Source organism: Saccostrea cucullata, unplaced genomic scaffold, assembly GCF_032062105.1.
Source record: "Saccostrea cucullata isolate Sc308-1 unplaced genomic scaffold, CSIRO_AGI_Scuc_v1 ctg268, whole genome shotgun sequence".
NCBI classification, from domain to species: domain Eukaryota; kingdom Metazoa; phylum Mollusca; class Bivalvia; order Ostreida; family Ostreidae; genus Saccostrea; species Saccostrea cuccullata.
In genome coordinates, this window is record NW_026935288.1 from 256294 (window position 1) to 276122 (window position 19829).

At 30.4% G+C, this 19829-nt stretch overlaps 1 protein-coding gene and 1 long non-coding RNA gene across 2 annotated transcripts; both read left to right on the forward strand.

The window, feature by feature from the left end:
• The first annotated feature begins 291 nt into the window (after positions 1-291).
• LOC134242375 (prostaglandin E2 receptor EP4 subtype-like) lies at positions 292-8846 on the forward strand. The gene is made up of 2 exons (XM_062724437.1): positions 292-1593; positions 8124-8846. The coding sequence occupies exons 1-2, from the start codon at positions 739-741 to the stop codon at positions 8406-8408; spliced, it is 1140 nt and encodes a 379-aa protein (XP_062580421.1). The 5' UTR covers positions 292-738; the 3' UTR covers positions 8409-8846.
• A 1773-nt stretch (positions 8847-10619) lies between these two features.
• On the forward strand, positions 10620-14427 carry LOC134242398 (uncharacterized). The gene is made up of 3 exons (XR_009986857.1): positions 10620-10779; positions 13612-13722; positions 14308-14427. It is a non-coding gene; the product is annotated as an uncharacterized LOC134242398 (long non-coding RNA).
• The last annotated feature ends 5402 nt before the right edge of the window (positions 14428-19829 follow it).

Genomic DNA, 19829 nt, shown 5'->3' on the forward strand with positions numbered 1-19829 from the left:
TGAATTCTTTATTGCAACTTTGTTTCAAATATTATATTTTTCTTTCAGGGTTTTTTTAACCGTGTGTCATGTTTAGATTTTGAAAAATGTATATAATTATTAAATTTTTATTTAAACAAAAGTAATTCACATTTATTTAGTTATATGGGTTATCCCTTTTCGTCCAGGATACAAAACTGCTGAAGCTGTGTCATGGTGACTATATTTATCATGTTTGTTTAAACTGCTAATTACGTTAATTAATTACTACATCCTTCTTCGTAGGGCATGTCATTTGATAGGAATATACCGACGACAAGGTGAACCGAGTGAAGAGAAAGACACACTCAATGTACCGGATTTGTAACAATCTAACACTGGATTAATCATATGTCCATTTTGAGTAAATGGGTCTCTATAAGAGAGATCAGTGCTTTTTCTTGAATTGTTGACCTAAACCGCGTCAAACTTCCCTTTTCGAGCGCACCGAATTCTTCTTCCTCCTTGTAAATATTGATTTAAACCCACGTTCAGCTGAAGGCGACAAGCGGTGTTTCATTAAATTCAGCCGGCGTAGTTTGTAGTACATCGTTCAAGTGTTTTGGTGTAGAAAATTGGGCTGTCAAAGGAAAGTCTGTGTCAAGGGAAAGTGTCAATCTTTATATTATCGACATGCTTTTCATGGAAATTTGATATGTTTTTCCAACTTTGTAATTTTTTACCTGGAGCGCCCTGTGTACTTGACCATCATGTGACGACATGACTACATTGAATGTCATTATACATACCATGGTGGAATTCGTCAAACAAGCAGTAGCCAGTGCAAACGATAGTAGAGCAATGGATCTTGTCAAGAATACTACTGACAACATCACAGAGGTGGTTTCTGAGGACAAAAGTAAGGGATATGTTGGAATGATCGTACTTATGTTTATTTTAGCCTTATTGTTCAATATCTCTGCTCTCATCATGATCATCAAATCCTCGAAGTCCCATAAATGGAGTGCTTTCTACAGACTTATGGTGTCGCTGAACATCACTGACTTATTCGGTAGTATCACAAGCTTTCCAGTACTTCTTGCTACGTACGCCAATAACGTGGAATTCCAGGGAGGTCAGCAAGTGTGTGACTATAACGGGTATATGATTAGTTTTGTTTTCTTGGCCTCAGCCTCTATTGTGGGCACCATGTCGACAGAAAGATTCATTGGAGTATGGTTCCCATTCTTCTACAATAGCAGTGAAGCTAAAGAAAAACGAACGAACGTTATACTTGGAACCATTTGGGTCACTGTGGCATTCATCGCACTTCTTCCAATCATTGGTTTCGGAGAATACGTTCTACAATACCCAGGAACTTGGTGCTTCTACAATTTTAGAGCCACGAATCTGAGAGACAAAGTTTATGCGTACTTATATTCTGTGATATGGATTTTAATTATTCTTTGTACTATTATATTCAATGTGCTAGTCATTGTCAAATTAACATTGCGGCGAATAAATGCAACCGATAGGAAGAAACAGAATGGCAAAGCCAACAGAAACGAAATTTACTCCATCATTCTCCTGGTTGTCATCGTCATAGTAACAGCCACGTGCGGAATCCCTCTGGCGGTTAGTGTCTTTTCAAAAATTTGAAATATTTTTATTTGAGATTCTTAAATTGTTATTTCAGAAAATTCCTTAAGAAAAGGGCATCGTCATTGAAACCATTATGTGCATAAATTTGTTTACTAATCATATTCACAGCTGTGTTTCGGGTCTAGGAGGTATCAGTTATAATTTACTACGGTTATTGTCGTTTACGGTATCGTAAAGTCAAGGTTTTCTTATGCCAGCGGTATTTCCTGTCAAAAAGTAAACAATTCAAATATGTGGCATTGATATTGAAAAAAAAAAACAGACATAAACATTTCAGAACAGGCAACCCTTATCTGGTACCTGATTTCTATTATTTAGGTCAATTATATTTCAGGTTTTGCTGCATGCAATCAAGCGTTTAAGTATATCACTTTTCCTATTTAAACTTTAAAATATTTAATCGAGGAAATATTTCGACAATGACCAAAAACTGCTATAAGTTACGAAAACGTAATCTTGTTTTTACTGTGATGTGGAATTAAAAAGTAATCAGTGATGTATAAGGAAATGTTTAAATAAATATCACTTTTTTGAAATGTTCTAGAAAGCATTATTATGATAGGGTGAATAAAATTCAATAAATCTATGAAAACTTTTATTCTTAAAGTTTCTCATCTAGAATTAAACTAGGCCAATGCATTAGTCTTTCTTAAGCTTTTCGATTTTAACGAGATGTACATTTTGCATTTTAAGAATTAGTGTACAAATCTAAACTCTGATGACATTTTTCAATACAGAAAGACATGATACATTTTTTTATTACCAATCATTTAATTCTACTTTTCTTTTAATACTTTTTTTCCAATAAGATTACTTAAACAATTTATCACCAAGACAACACGTTTAGGACCTATTGTAGGGACTAATTAACTATAAAACATTTCTGAAAAGAAGAAAATAATACTTTTTATGTTAAATACCAAAGCTCAACCTTTAATGGAAGCATAAAGTGTAAAACATCTGATGCTCAGATATGCTTAGACATCAAAGTTTACAAAATTGTCTCTCTTGTAGTAAATTATATAGTTCATCAATCTAAATAGCAAAATTATGAATAGTGAGAATGATTCATGCGTGAATAAGACACCACTCGTTAAGTTAAAATGCTCCCTCTGTTTACAAGGTGTTAAACTGCATAAAGGACAATCTTCCTTTCTAAGTGAATCACGGTTAAAAAAATTAAGAATATGTCTGTCCTCTACATTAAAATAAACAAATGCACGACCAAATTAGTATTCGTAAACTGTCAAAAGAATGAATGGACCATTGTCATTGATTTGGTTGTAATTTGTAGACATGGAAATAGATGACCTTTTATTTTTGAAAAATCAAGATTTAAACATATGACTCTTGTAAGTAAGAGCATTAATTGAATTCATTTAAACTTTTTCATTTTGCACCTCGAAATGTTGTGTTTAATTAATCACGAGAACAATTTCAATTGTTTCTCAAGGGAATAACTTAGATAACCTCTCTTAAGTAGAATTTTCAACTTACCTGTAGTAAATTTTGTCGATTATAAGCCCAAAAAAGCTTTTGATTGTGATAAATACAAGAAAATCGATCTTTGAAATCATTTTTAAAAAGAATTTAAATTTTAAAACATGTTACAGTGTATACTAAAACATGAAACTTCAGCTCCATTTTAAGTCGTATTTCGGAATTTGGTATTTTAATCATCTGCAAACATGAAAACGTGTCTATCATCAAAAAAATTGTAATACGTCAAGTATATATGCTTTCTAAATATTTTGAAACATGTTATCCGATATAACATGAAACTTATAAACCGCGAACATTATTAAGTCAAGTTTTGTTATATCGGAAATTGGTATAATTTAATTTCAATGTAGACAATGCAAAGGCTTCAAAGTGAGCATGATTTCAAAAGTAACGTCAAGCGGAGTGATACGTTTTTGACGTAATTCATTGTGACGTAGGCAACTTATGTTATACAAAATGGATAAAACCGTTTAACCAATCAAATGACGCGTTATAACTGAAATTAAATTATTAGTGAATAACATTTAAAATGGAAAAATATAATACCCGGTAAAACAGGGAAATGACAAACTTGCAGCTGAAAATGAAAGATTTTCTAATGCAAAATTCCTTGTGCCACTTTGCATACATGTATATACGTGTTATTTATACTTCATTGTTTTAAATATAATTGTTTTTAAAATTGAGTTAATGTCTTCTTTTATTACCTTTTTGGACATTCAGTTAATTCTAAATTTGGAAAAAAAAAAGTGCAATTTGGTTATCCTAATAAAGTATCACGGCAAAATCTTATAATTACTTAACTGTATTATAGGTATGTTTTTTGTTTTAAGTTGGTAGTTCCAATTAAAATTGGTAATTCCAAATTTAAAGTTGGTTCTTCTATCTTGAACATTAGAAATTTAAACTTTAAGTTGGAATTTTCAACTTTAATTTGGAATAACCGACTAAAAAAAATATTACGTGACACTACCACGCTTACGTAAATAGTGTTATCTAATATATTTTTTTGAAGTCTATAGCAGGAAATCTTGAATAAAATGCCATCTCTGGAAGAAAAAAAATATTATGAGTTCCTACTCGATTTTCAAGGAAATACATGAAAAAGATTACAGATCTTAAAATTTATCATGCAGTTTTAGTATAAAATGAGAGAGAAAAAAAGATCAAATATAATAATTAATAAGTACAATAAGTAAAATACATAATATGTACATATAATATATTAAATTTAAATATATACATGTATACCAATATAATTCAGTCTTCCAACAACTTCTTCTCATTCTTAACTTGTCTGTTAACATTTTATGAACAGACTGCACCTTTCAATAGGATGTAAAGGGAAGCATTTATTCATCCAAAGAATATTACTACTAGACGTACTTAGGCGATTCTAGATTATGTTTTACTCTTCACAAAATTATTAACTGTTGTAAAAAAGGAACTGCAGGTATCTTTTGCTACAGCATACTGTAGAAGTGGTTTATTTTGAATGTAGATGGTCAAAAACTCCGAGAAACTTTTAAAAATTTTAAAACCAACACTTTTTTTTAATAAAATTAATCAAATCAGTGTGTGATATTTATACACGTTATATACAACCACCCAAACAGTAGAGGTGATGTGAGTACTGAGTTCACTAAATGATACCCCCGCCTCCCATATATTTATAATGGCAAAGTCCATGAATTGATCTGGGAGACCCGAAATAAGTGTCTGATCAAAAAAGTAAAATAGGAGGTACACAATGGCATTAAGTAAAAAAGAATCTGTGCAAGTATCATTAAATTTTATCCAGTGGTATAGGAGGAGTTTCGGATAAAAGATCCCGATCACTACCGATCACTATATACCCTCCCACCTTTCAATCGAGGGGAATAATTAAAAACTAGGGTGTCGATATGGACAACCGATTCGTCAATAAAAATAGAATCCAGATACGTCCGTCTCTTGTGAATGGTTATCAACAAAATGACTATATTTAGCATTACTCTGACTCTTTACACAAATACTCTTATATAAATCTTAAAAATTTGCTTGGGTTCCTTATTGACAATATTTAAGAAGTCTTCGAAGATCCAGGCTTCTAACAAACTGTTGAAATTAACATTGATCATATATTGCTCAACTACTTTTGTTTTTGAAGTTTTTGTCTATATAGGGTGGGTAAGGAAACTGTTTTATGAACATTCAATGTTGCCATTACAAAACATGAACTGTAAAGGCTGAGACAATGTACTTTTGTCCGGTAACCACAAGTTAATTAACGCATTTTAAATGCGCAAAAAAATAAATTCAACGCATAAATCAGAAACGCTTGCAAGGGCTTACAAGAAGATGCATCTGCATTGCCCTTTGAAAGTTATAAGACAAGTTTTAAGACTGCAGTGCGGCCTTTATTTCCATTTAGACCTTAATATCCATACATATTAATGATCAGTCATTGTAATAGCCGTGGTTTGAGTTTCAATTTTTTAAACACAATATATCAATTGTTCATAGTTTTATTCTAGATAATTCTGACCACAAAAAAAATAATTAACATGCGGTTTTTACCTTAATGAAATAAATTTATTCTTTGCTTAGATATGCACTGAGAAGGACAAAAACTTCTTTTAATCATTCTATTGTGATAAAATAGACCAAATACAGACTTTTCCAGATGGTGATTTTTCTCTTCACAAGCGCTTTAATGTGGCATCTGAAGACATTTGTCAAAAAATATTCTCAAGGCGTTTCTGGTATACATAAATCTACAATACTTGATTTATGTATATTCTATATGGTTAGTTAAAAACATCAAATAATTCGTCTTCATTGATAAAATTAGAGGCATAATTATTTTTTACGAAACAAAACCTTGAAAATGTTGCGCTTTTATATATCTTGATGATGAGATATTAATTTTAGAAGGGATTTTGCATTTATTTGCAAAGGTTTTTGCCATGAACTAATAAAATACTTATGTCACAATAAATGTCAACCTAATTAAACAAGTTTTTCTTTTTGTGTTGTAGTTAACCAATTACACAAATATAAACACAAATATAATCTTAAATATAAACGCATATTATATGCAATCAATGTCATTAAATTATATATTTATAAAATTTATGATTCCCAAACATGCTCGTGTCACACACGATTTGTATCTTTATAAAGTAAATTATTCGGAGAAAATTGACTTTAACTTATAAAATTATAATACATTGTAGATTGTATGATAAAAATGACATCTAGGCCCTACCAATACATTTGAAATGTATACGTTTAATATTATATTATTTAGAATCTAGATCTTGTCTACACAAAAAAGCTAGATGTCCTCTAATTATTATCATTTTTCATATAGATTATCATCTGAAAAATCTATCATATTAAGGAAATTCATAGTAGATGGAAAAAATCATAAATGCATAAATCAAAAATCTAAGGAGACATTAACAAACATCTGTGCAGCTAGTTCACAAATTCCAAAAAGCCCTAGATGTCGCTTCATTGTTTAAAGTTTCCTTGTAAACTAATTCAATCTTTAGTAAAAAGCATTAAAACCACAACTTTAAAGATTTATTTTCATCACATGATACAATTTATGCAAAAAGTACAAAAAGTTTGAGAACGTCATAAATTTTTATTTCATTAAAACTTTCCTTATGGTAAGAGTAGTGCATGTATCATGTCCAATCGTCCACATGTTTTTGTTGCTTTCATAATAGATATTGAGCTTGATGGGTATTTTTCTTTTTATATTGTTTAAAAAGTACATGTAATCTTTCTGGGGAAAAAAGTACTATTTCTTTTAGAAACAGAGGAATGGATGTAAGCATCAAATTGTTTAAAGGCAGAGATTTTTTACCGGGTGGTAAATTCCAGGTGAGGGAGGGGCTTATTTTGTACAGGTGTGAATGCCTTTGGGGCTAGCAGTCTACCTGTGGTCATCTGTCTCCTAAACCCTATACACAGGAAGTGATTGAATACACAGTGAAATATCCAGGTGTCGAACTTTACCTGTGTTGGGAATTTTTAGACAATTTTAAAATTATATACCGGTAGTAGTAAAAAGGTTTTTCAATTACATGTACCGGTATATATTAATTTATTTTGACTGTTTGAAAACACCCTACCATTTTTAAAAAAAATATTATGATATCATACTATAAATTCAAATATTAAATCAAAGATTGTTCTAGATGTAAGGGTATGTGTTAATTTAAAAAAAAAACTCTTGTAGCAGCTAAATTACACATAATTCACTTATCCCCTCTATTATGAAACATGCTTTAAAAATGCTTGTAAATTTTTATCTCAATAAAAAAGGGAAATATTAAAGAAACATTATATTAAATTTTTCATCCACACATGAACTTTACAGCATTTCCACTTTGGGTTTACCATTTAGTATATTAAAATTAATACAAAACATTTGAAAAAAAAAAATGTAATAAATTTTTTTTTCATTATAAAAATCCTTTCAAAGTCTAAAGGCATATTTAATTCATATATTATCAATCTAAAAAAATTCATAGTAATGCAGCTTCTGTGTACAATGTTCAGTAAACATCAAAGGATCTAAAGTTAATTAGGTCACCATGAGTCCCAATCAAGGTGTACAGGGTATACACAATAGATATTAAGCAGCATCCAATGATGGGTTTTTTCCCAGACCAGGTATTTTTGAAGGCGGTGCTAAAAATCTCTGCCTTTAAGAAGGGGGGTATCTCAAGAAAAAAGGCTGAAAAACATACTTTAAGCGCTTAGATATTTTTTATTATATACATTGAATATATTTTTTTTTATATCTGTGCTAGGTAAACTTTATAAAAATAATTTTTTAAGCTAGACTTTAAATTAGATTCATAAATTAGCTACCTGAGAAAAATTGTTGCAATAAAAGTTAAGTTTCCATTGAATTATGTTTATAAAATACTATTCAATTAATTTATTTCGGGTCACAAACCCAAGTGAAGTATTATTAGAAATCAATATTTTATTTCCAGATTCGAGCCATTGTAAATGAGAGTGGATCGATGAAGGACAATAATGCGGACCTACATGCCAGCAGAATGGCCTCATTTAACATGATTCTAGATCCCCTTGTCTACATTTTCTTCCGAAGGGAGAACCTTGAGTGTTTGTTCCGATTTATAAGGAAAAGGCGCGGGAAATCCGAAAAATCGTCCGAGGAGTGCAGTAGTACCAGTGCTAAAACTGATAACACAACTAGATCTGCGACCAACCTAGAAAATATTGACTCTCAGTCAAGTGACGCGAATAGATACTGAATAACTAAGCCAAAGAATGTCAAAGATTTCTCGCATATGACTTTATTTTGTTTAAAAGAAATCCAGCATTGAGTATTTCTTGCTCAGAATAACGACAAAGGAATGGTCTTGCAATGCATATTCAAGGAACAAATATAGTTACGTCAATAAACAGCTGTGAAAGTATGCTTTGAAGATGCAAGTCTATCCAAATCTTCGCTTAAGCATATTTAGCGACGTAAAAATGAAGTGGACAATTTATCTAACAAACATGTTCTTTCAAACCAAAGAAGTGCAAAATACTTGTATATGTACGTTCAACAATAATTCTACTTGACAAACTACTCCTGGTCTTGATGTTTTCAAAGATACTTTGCTGCCATAATATTATTTTTCTTATTGTTGTGATATACTGAAAAAAATACGAAAGCCCAGAAGGCTCATTCGAGATTCGAGTTTCAAAGTACGAGATTCGAAATTCGAGATTCGAAATTCGAGTTTCGAGATTCAAGATCCAAACTAACCAATCAAAAGCGAGTTTTACGAGATTTCGAGATTCGAAATTGTTGAAATTCAAGATCCAAACTAGCCAATCAAAAGCGGGTTCAAAATACTCCCCTTTATTATGTTTTTATATATCGTTTAAAATAATTATAACTTTTCATTTAATTATATTACAATGCAAGAAAGAGTGTTATATATACCGGGGTATTAGAAGGAAATTTTAATAATTATTGGATTTTTGATCAGAAAAATATACTTCAATCTATATTATAGCTTCTTAAATATTAAAAAAATTACTTATATCATGAGTATATATATTTATTTGTATTGTCTTCTAAACTTAATTTTTATGTATTTTCCCGCATAGGAAAACCAAATGTACTTGTTACCCCCCCTCTCGATATTCAACCCCAGGGCTTATTGGACTTTTTTCACAACATATATCTAATACACTTATTCATCGTGTGTTCAATGCCAAAAAAAAAAAATCGTAAAAACCCAGAATAATCGCTCAATACAAAAAATACCCCACTATACATTATAAGAGAGAAAATATGCCACGTACACTCCAGTTTGTTTACGTTGTACGCCCGCTGCTATTTCTAGGTAAAATGTTGATTAAAATTAACTGTCTCTACATATATTTCTGTCTTAGTCCATGCTATCGGATTGACTCTGCATCTCGTAATAATCCCATATTTTCTCCTTAAATGACACCTCTCTTGTATAGTGGGGTGGGGTAATGTATAATGGTTTTTTTTTTTTTTTTTTTTTTTTTTTTTTTTTTTGGTTAAACGATTATTCTGGGGGTTTTACGCCCGTGATGTTTTCGTATTGTACACATTAATAAGTGTAATAAATATAATTTGTTAAAAAAAATTGTCCAGTAAGCCCTGCTATTGAATATCGAGGGAGGGGGGGGGGGGAGGGGTCCTGTCCACAAGTACCTGTGGTTTTCCTATGCGCGGAAATACAAAAAAATAAATAATAAGTGTAGAAGATAATACAAAAATATATATACTCCTGATATATGTAATCTATTTAATATTTAAGAAGCTATAATATAAATTGAAGTATATCTTGCTGCAAAAATCCAATAATTATTTAAATTTCCTTCTAATATATATAAAACACTCTTTTTTGCATTGTAATTTAATCAAATGACCCATTGGTTATAATTATTTTAAACGATTTCTTGATAGTAAAAACATAATAAAGGGGAGTAATCAAATGTTGAATCCGCTTTTGATTGGTTAGTTTGGATCTTGAAAACTCGTATTTCGAATCTCGAATTTCGAATCTCGTATTTTGAATCTCGAATCTCGAATGAGCCTTCTGGGCTTTCGTAAAAAAAATACTGATATATCTTTTATTTTTTTTTATTTTCACCATCAGTCAGTCACATAATTGTTGTCATAAGCCTTATTTTAGAGAAGACAGAGAATTAAATAGAAAGGGTGTATATCTGAATTAACTAAACCGGAAAATTGAGAAGACGGACAGAACTATTTACTGTGGATGGAGTCTAACAGCGTGAAGTAGGACTACTTCCTTCAACTGCTATAAATCCAAGGAGGAAATACACAGTGGAAAACATTTGAATATTATATTTTATAGTCATTTAATGATTACTTGTGTGTCGAAAATATACAAAATACAAAATAAAACTATTTCAAAATGTATTGTGCTTTGTTAACTATCTTATGATATTTTTCATCCATCTAAACATAGGTATATGAATTTATTATCAGCATGCACCTGTTGACTTGTTTCGTAGTGTATAAATATGTCAATTCTAAATTACCCTTATCTCCCATACAAGATCTCATATATTTCTATTAAGACCTCAACATGAAAAGCCTGATATTTATTCTATGTTTAGGATTCGGTAAGATCATTTTACGAATATTTTGTTACCGAATTTGAAATTCCTCATCGAAAAGTACTTCAGTTTTACAACATTTTTTAAGATATAGATTGTCATAGGTTGGTAATAGAAAAAAAAGTATCCACATACTAGTATATGATTTTTTTTTTAAAGATTTGTGTATAAGAAAAAAATTAAAAAGAAGACTTTGGCGAATATGACGCATTGGTAAGGGTTGTATTTTACGTGAAAAATTGCACGTTACCTAATAAGACAGATTTTTTTTTTCAAAATAAGATTCAAAAAGTTTTCATTTTATGTTTGTTATGTTTACGAATGACTCTAGGAACGTATTATTCTGTAGTAAAAAAAACTAAATATTTTAGAGAACGTAAGTAATCAAAGAACACGTTTTGGACAGATGTATTTTTCTTCTCCAAATGTTAATCTTGAATACTTGAAGAAATAAAAAAAAATCAGTAATTCTATAGATGGTAGGATACTTTTGCATTTATGTTACAATGTTACTGGGTTTTTTTTTCAATCAATATGGTCAAGTATATAGTGTTAAAGATAATAATGTATACTTAGTTGTGTTTTATATATTGGATAGCTTCGTAAGATATCTGTCTTAGAGATACGAAACAAGATGTTTGAAATTTTCAAGACAAATCAAAACAGTCATTGGGTGATTAATACGAGAGGAATGTACATTATTTACCAATAAATCAACAATATTGAACATGCAAGTTATTAATCGCATCAATGCATCATTGTTCTCACATATAGCCCAATTTTAGATTAATCATTAAGGATTTATCTCTTCTGTATAGATAGAAGGCAAAAAGACATGAATTTTAACCAAAAATTATTTCTTCTAGTCGATTCGAATTGTACTGCGCTTTTAAACATTCATTAATAATTGACGATCGCATACAGATAAAATTACACCCATGTTGATGTATTCGCCTGAAAAATGCCACCAGGAACATCAAAACTATGGGTATATGTACGAGGGTTGTTCGAAAAGTTCGTGGACGATGTCAATCTAATTTATATTACTCACTAGAAATTTAAAATAAGTACAATATAATATGTTAAAATATTTGTTTTGTTGATGTGTGAAGTTTCATTCCATTCGATTTAACAGAAATCAATTTACTTCAGTTTAAAATCAACATGTTTTGTATCCGCGGAGCACACTTAACGGCAATGTAACGTCAAAACATGGCGTCAAGAATTTCTAAAAGATACTATCCCTTTACATTTCACATAGTATAATCCAATGCCCATACATTAAATCCTTTTTCTAAATATTTGAAATTTATTTTTTAAGAATTGCTCTCGTTGTATGATTGCCTTTGTTAAGGTTTTAATTTCTTTATTTACTTAACTCTGCTTTTACAGAATAAGCAACTCTGAAGCGTCCATGTCTTTTCTTGACGTTCCAACATTTTCAAAGTTTTTGTTCAGATTTTTACAGTTAAACCGTTTCTTCACAGACTATCCTCGTCCGATACTGTGTCTCTGTCACTCAAATACTGCCTATATTATTTGTACACACATGCACAACTCATTTCTTACATATTTCTTGATTCCTCCTAAATTTTTGGTGTTTATTCAGGATTTTTCCAAAGTAAAACACAAAATTGCTTCGTTATTTGCTGCTCCGTGACGTTCAAAAACGTAATCGTTTTTGTCGTTTTCAATAAGGACTACCTATCTTCTCATGTCGATTGCTTTACAACAAAACAAAATATAAAGCTATAATTTTTTATACGAATTGATGTAACAATTCTTATTTTGAATTTCTAGGTTGTTTTTCATTTTTGCTCCATTTTACAGAGATTTGATTTCAGACAAGTGTTTTGTTTGTAACTTACCAAATTTTCGATCCGATTTTCGCATTTTTATAATCTAGATAAGTTTTGAATAAATCGGAATATTTCGAAAAACTTTAATACAAATCATTTGGATTTATTGGTAAAATATTTCTACCAAATTTGGATAACATATGACGTCAGATAAAAAAGATATGACAGTTGTCCACGAACTTTTCGAACAACCCTCGTACTTTGCCTAAAGTGTCATTTTCTAAAAAAAAAATGAAATCTATCATTCCTTCGAATTTTAAGAGATTCGTGCTGCCTCAAATTGTTCAAAAATAAATGATCGAAAAGTGAACAGAAAAGGATCTCAATTACTTCCGCGTTAGAGGGCGATATAAATGTATTGAAAATGGAATTTCGACATTATAAATCAATATTTCATGACCTATCTGGCTTAAGTGTCTTGGAGGTCTTATGTTTGCATTCCTGAATTAAGAATTTTCGTTCTGTGTGTGTTACAATGGTTATTTGAAACTAATATTTCACCCAAATCTCTTCCTCCATAAAGATAAGCCTATATCATATTCTTTTCAGCCTGAAAAATAATTTATATTTCTTTCGTGGTTTTTGTATGCCTCTATCTATTGAATGAATTAATGTTTATTTCACACAAACCTAATTTCATCTATCTGTACATGTTTTATTGTATGGTTTTGTGTTTTTTTAAAACTAAAGACTACAGATTGTGTTAAGTAATTTATGTTATTCAAAATAAATTACTCATATGAAAATATACTTTAATTTCATTGTTGATAATAATAATTTATTTTTTTTAAGAGAGAGAACAGTGAATTGCATTTTCTCGGGTGTTACACTTAAATCTATCGAATATTCTGAAGGAGCATTGAAAATCAAGGATTGTAAGAACATGTCAAGATTACATAACTGGTCACATATCATCATTCAAATATGATTAAATTATGTGTAATAGATGACACGTAACAGCTTACTCCTTTACATACAGTCGGTTACGTATCGAGTCAAGTGAGTTGTGATGAAGACCATCCCTGTCCAAATTTTTGTCCAGATCATTACCATGAGCAGTGCGTCCGGAAGGAGTGCACGTGTCTAAATCGTAAGTATTCATAGCCCACATACTTGACCAACATGTGCTCTAGAGTGTTCGAGTGAAGAAATGCTTCCTGTCCTGAGAGGCTGTGTGCAAATCAAATGAGGTTGCTTCTGGTATTTTAATTGGCTTATTGTTTTCATCATTCTACGTTTTACTGCATGCTAAAATGAAGGATCATTTTGTGAAGTATTCTACTTGGAATGTAAAATTAAGTACTTGTAAAAAGACATTAATTGTCGAATCAATTGTTGAAGGGGTAAATTGTACTCATTTCTTACTTTCTTGAAGTGATAAGGAAGTATAATTTGAGCAAAAACAAGATAAAAATAAACATTAAACAGTAAACACAACATGCACCCAAACTATAAATAAATGCTTAAAATTATCCATGATGTTTAATAAAAATAAATGTTTATTCCCAAAATCGAAAGATTAAGTAGGTACGAAACACATTTCAAGTTCTTCCAATTGGATACTAATAGTTTGGATAACTTAATAGACTTTGGAACATCTGTAACAATTACTGCGACCGCATGCATTGCTAGCTACTGCTAACTAAGTCAGAGACATCCTCTATCATGATTTCAGATTCATGCACAACGGCGGAACAATGTCCGACTGGTAACATGAGTGGTTGTCCCCCCGGAAAGGCGAGCTGTAAAGACGGCCACTGTTATTGTAACAGGCACTAATACCAATAAAAAACGATATCCACCAATTATTTGCTTTCCATAACTATTGAATGCCGTGTTATGGGGGTGTGAGTACATTGGTACTTGTATTTTTCTTCTACAAAAGCTAGTTTTTAGGTTTCTGTTGTTTTCTTTACACACATTTATTAATAAAATTCTTACTGAACGTTTTTGTTGGATAAAGGTTATAATTTGAATAATAAAACATATGGAGATACCGAACAATATTCAAAATCAAAAGTCCATAAAACAATACAAAATAGGTGCAGAGCAAACACGAACTCCAAAATATCAGAGGTGGTATCAAGTGCCATAGAGGAGTGAGCATCCCCTGCCAACCGGTCACACCAGCCTTGTGCTCCTTGTTATGATCGGAAAATATCGGGAAAAAATTCGCCCTAAATTTACTGAATAAATAATGGACTAACAATCAATAAATTAATGGTAATCTAACAACCAAGCTCTATAATAAACGTTATAACTTTTGCTTTTCCATCGTCAACTTCCCTTACATATGCAGCTATATATCTTCATCACCTGGATACGGAGTTTATATATCTCAGTTGTTTCGATACGCAAGAGCATGATCTACGTATGAACAATTTCTAAAACGAAATAAATTATTGACAAACACGTTGATGAAACAAGAATATCAGCAGTCTCGTTTAAAGTCATCAATACGTTCTATGGTCGATACAATGACCTTGTCAGCAAATACAATTATCATTGAGTCAAATACTGACTAGCGTTTTTCATGCTAATTGTTAGTCCATTATTTATACACTGAATTGACGTCGGATTTTTCCATTATTTCCAGATTTAGGCAAGGAGCAGACGGCGGGTGTGACTGGTCGGCAGAGGATGCTCACTCCTCTAGGGCACATGATGCTACCTCTGATGTTTTGAAGGTCCGTGTTTGCTCTGCCCTATTTTGTATTGTTTATGGACTTTTGATGATGAATACTGTTCGTTATCTCCATATGTTTCAAAGTCAAAATTAAGATAAATTCTAATGTCCAACAATTTGAATGAAATATAACCGTCAAAATGTGACCCAAAGATAAGCTATATTTGCAAGCCAAGTCATTACAGCAAACTAAATTTTCTAAATGGTAACTTTAAAATTTTGAAAACCATAAAACATCAGCTTATTTGTCAGTAGCCTATCTCGGTTAAAATTGATCGTTCATGGAATATGCCATTGAGTATCAAATACATTGAGGGATACAAAATGTATAAACCTCATGTACATTTGCTAGCGCAATATTAATACCTTGATATAGACAGTATAGTCAGTAAATCATTCAAGGATAGAAAACATATGACGGTTTCTGTAGTGTCTTTTTTTTATTCCGGGAAACAAAAAGTTCTAAAATGATGGCTAATTTTGTTTGAAAAATAAATCTTATTGTCATAAAGTGAATAAATGCCAAAAATAAATGGACAAAATACCACTGCATATAATGTATACGAAAATTCCTGAATAACTGAACATTAAAAATGTTGAAATTAAAAGAGAAAAAAACTAAAAATATACATGCATGAATGAATACATAAGAGACAATTGAGTGCATTATAGAAGACATCCAAATTACATTTATAAGTAGTCTGAATTATGGAATCAGTATTTAGTGCTAGGTAACATAACATAATTTGAATTCATTCTTTGTTTGGGTGATTTCAAATATGAACGGAAAGTGATCATTGTTCCCTAGAATTCAATTTTTCTAAATAATTATTAATCCTGCACGTGATTTTGAAAATACAATGCAACTGCTTCTTCGCCAAGCGATCGGTAGTTTAAGGTGAACGTCGCAGGTCGCTCTAATGAGACCTTATAAAGCCCTTTACCGGTATATGTCGACCTCTCTATTTGAGTGAAAAAATTCTCATATAAACGTATCCATATAATCAATCAGTTCATTAATAAGTTCTACTGACTGTGAATATTTTAAAAAGATGCCCTTCTTTGATATCAATATTAATCCTTGTCATTCAATCTGTTTAATTTATCAATTTAGCTAAAATTTTAAACATTTTGGTCTGAGATTATTCTAATAAATACAATGTATTCATTATGTACCCTGTCACTTAAAAAAGAAGATTGTAAACACATTTTAAATTCGTATTTCCAATACTAGTTCCTATTCCTAATTCATTCATATGTTCTGAAGGTATGAATGTCCTTTTAATGTACTAGTATTTAAATTGCCACATAAAGGAAAATGTATCTTTTGTTTCCTCGATCTGAGTTACAAATAAAAATATGATGAAAGACGAAATATTTCCTTTTCATGTACAAAGCTAATTAACTTTAGTATAGTTGTTGTCTTCATACACTTTTATGAGTTTTTGTTGTCTTTTCCTATTTCCAGTTCATCCTCAAATGGAACACAATTTGTATAATATTACATTTCTACATGGATTGTGAAAGAAATTATGCCAAAAACCAATTCCTATTGAATAAATCTATATATTTTCCCTAGTTGTTATAAAAAGCATTTTAAAAATCAATGTTAAATGAAGGGGGCGAGGGGCACAAGATATAGTCCATAATAAATAGTCTCTACGAGTAAAAAATGCTTGAAATAACAATAACAGCTTACAGTTGTTTTACAAATTTTTGTCAAGTGTCTTTAACATCATCGTACATACATGTATATGAATCAGAATCGCCACAAACAAATATTAAATTATTTTGTCAACAAACTCTTTTTCTACAGTCAAATAATCTGAAGTTGTCATTGAAAGCATACCGGAATTGACAAAACTCTGTTGTCTTGAGAATTTAAGTTTTTCAACAAGCCTTTGAAATTGTGATGGCCTCTTATTTTGCTCCCTTAATTGCCGAATTGATTTTATACTCCTACGAAACAGAATTACTTCAAAAGAAAAAGAAAACATTTGTTCTTCAATTCCAAATTCAGATATACATGCATCAATTTACAGTTGTTATTTACATTTATATGTCTATTCGACATATCTCGATGACCTCATAATAAAAGTCACCATGAGTCTGTAACATCTGCCTCATATTTGGTTGTTTTACTGACTAAAGACGGTGAGGGACAATAACTACTAAATTTTATGACAAACGAGAGTAATATATCATTATCAGTTAAATACATGAACGTTGTTAACATCTCCCAACTTCTTTATATAATATCCAAGAACATGTTCTTGTGGAGGCTACTGACAGTTAAGTTGATGTTAAATGAATTTAACAACCTCAGCACTTCGTAATTTCTTGGTCTGTATAAAGACCATGGTTAATTCAAATGTCTTGATCTTTATTTTTTAAGAGTTTGTTTAGGTATATTTTTTACTCTGCTTTGAAGTTAAGAAATTGTTATAATTATAATAAAGATTGCTGTTCTCCTTAACTTTGTTAATTATTATTTGATTTTTTAACATTAAAATTTTATTAGTTCACGTTATCGAAATACAATGAATAGTTTTTTTAATGCATTATATTGAAACAGAATGTAACCAGTCCTTGAGGATAAATAAAGTTCATTCATCATGTCCACTCACAGGTGAGGCATTTCTGTATAATCCAAACATTTATCGAAAATGATACTGCTACATTGGGGGAAATCTTTTTTCAGTGCGTGAAATTTATTTTTTATTAACGACAAAACAAATATTAAATGTAAGATTATAATTATGCTGAAGATGAATAATATTAATTTTAATGTCAAAAATACACCGTGAAAATGGCATATATCCGTGAGGAAGACAGGTTAAATATATTCACTCCTTTTTCGAAAATGGACCTTCAGTTTCCGCAATAAGTACATGTAGACCTTAATATTATTCATGTACATGTACTAAGAAATCTATAGTTAAACATCTGATTCAGGGACTAAAATTAAAGAATATTTTAGATGATTTTGATTTTCTATTTCAATTTTATTAGCTCTAGTAAGCTTTCAATCAATAAACATTTATGAGTGAAAGACAATAAAATTTTAAAACGATTTCTCTCCCATTTTTGTCTAAAATTATGCATCCAAAAATATTGCTGTGATTCATTTAGTGTCTTTTTCTGCATTTTCACCATATTTAGAAATAATATACCAGATATAAGAGGGATTAGAAAAACTATATTTTTTAAAGGAAAATAACAGTCACTGTTCTTATTTTTACAATTTCGTAGATCTGTCTAAGAGTCCTTGCGAGGTATTATCTTAAAAAAACATGCAATATTTAAAAATTGATGAAGTACGTATAGCACATAGTTGGGGACAATGTTTTATTAACGGCGAGGAATGTCGCTTACTACTTATATAAGACGTAAAGTTAAATAAAATTTATTTTATCAATTAGCGATAGTCTTTATCAGTCTTCACGAATCTGTAAAAATATCAGAAATTCTTAAGTAAAAAGATTTTTAAAAGTCATTTTTTACTATTTACCAGAATATCGATATCCTGGATATTACTAGAGTTGAAGAGTTAAAGGGAATCTTTGAAAGAATAAAGGATTCTTGTAGCAGTTTTTTTTTTTTTTTTTGAAAGATTAGATGCCCAATACCTTAAGATTTGTAATTATTAGAAAGCATTTGAAACAAATACCACATGGACATGTATGCAATAAAATTTTGTAAATCTGACATATAAAATTAAAACACTCATGAAAAAATAAGAGGAATTTAACCTTCGACCAACTATAATGATATACTTTATGTGACCGGTCGGCAGAGGATGCTTACTCCTCCATGGTAACTGATATCCCACCTCTGCTGTTTTGGACGTCCGTGTTTGCTCCGCTCCTATTTTGTAATGTTTGATGGACTTTTGAGCTTGTTATCTCCACATATTTCATTGTCTATCTAAGGAACATATCACATGTTCTTTATATCAATAATAAATTATAAAATAGCAGAGACTTATTTTTTAATTGATTTTTTTTTACATTTCTTTAATCAATTTTTTGTTAGTTTTATTTTCACAAAAATACTTCAGTTCTCCAATTAAAATGTGAGAACTTGATTCCAGAATTCAGATTTATATTGTTAGAAATTCTTTTTTTTTTTTTTTTTTTTTTGCCAAAGCCATTCTTTGCTAAATGTTACTCAATAGAGATAAGAGGTGAAACGAGCACAGGGCCAATTCAAAACACTTCTAAACATTTTTTTAAAAATTAGAACAAGTAAGGAATAACAAACATATTGAATCAAAATAATTAGCTCTAAAGCATATGTGATATTTTTTATGCACAAAGAACAAATATGACTGAACATTAAATTACAAAATAAATAATATAATGAAGGTCTTTCGATGTAAGATAGAAGAAGAGAGATAACTTTGGCAGTTTAGCCTGAATAGAAATTAAAATGTTCACTGCATACTCGCTCACAATATTATAACATACTCCTAAAAATAATAGCATTTAATCAAAGTATGCCTACAAATA

Coding starts and splice junctions, on each gene's coding strand:
- LOC134242375 (XM_062724437.1), top strand. CDS start 739: ATGACTACATTGAATGTCATTATACATACCATGGTGGAATTCGTCAAA. Junction 1,594..8,123: donor CGTGCGGAATCCCTCTGGCG/GTTAGTGTCTTT, acceptor TTTTATTTCCAG/ATTCGAGCCATTGTAAATGA.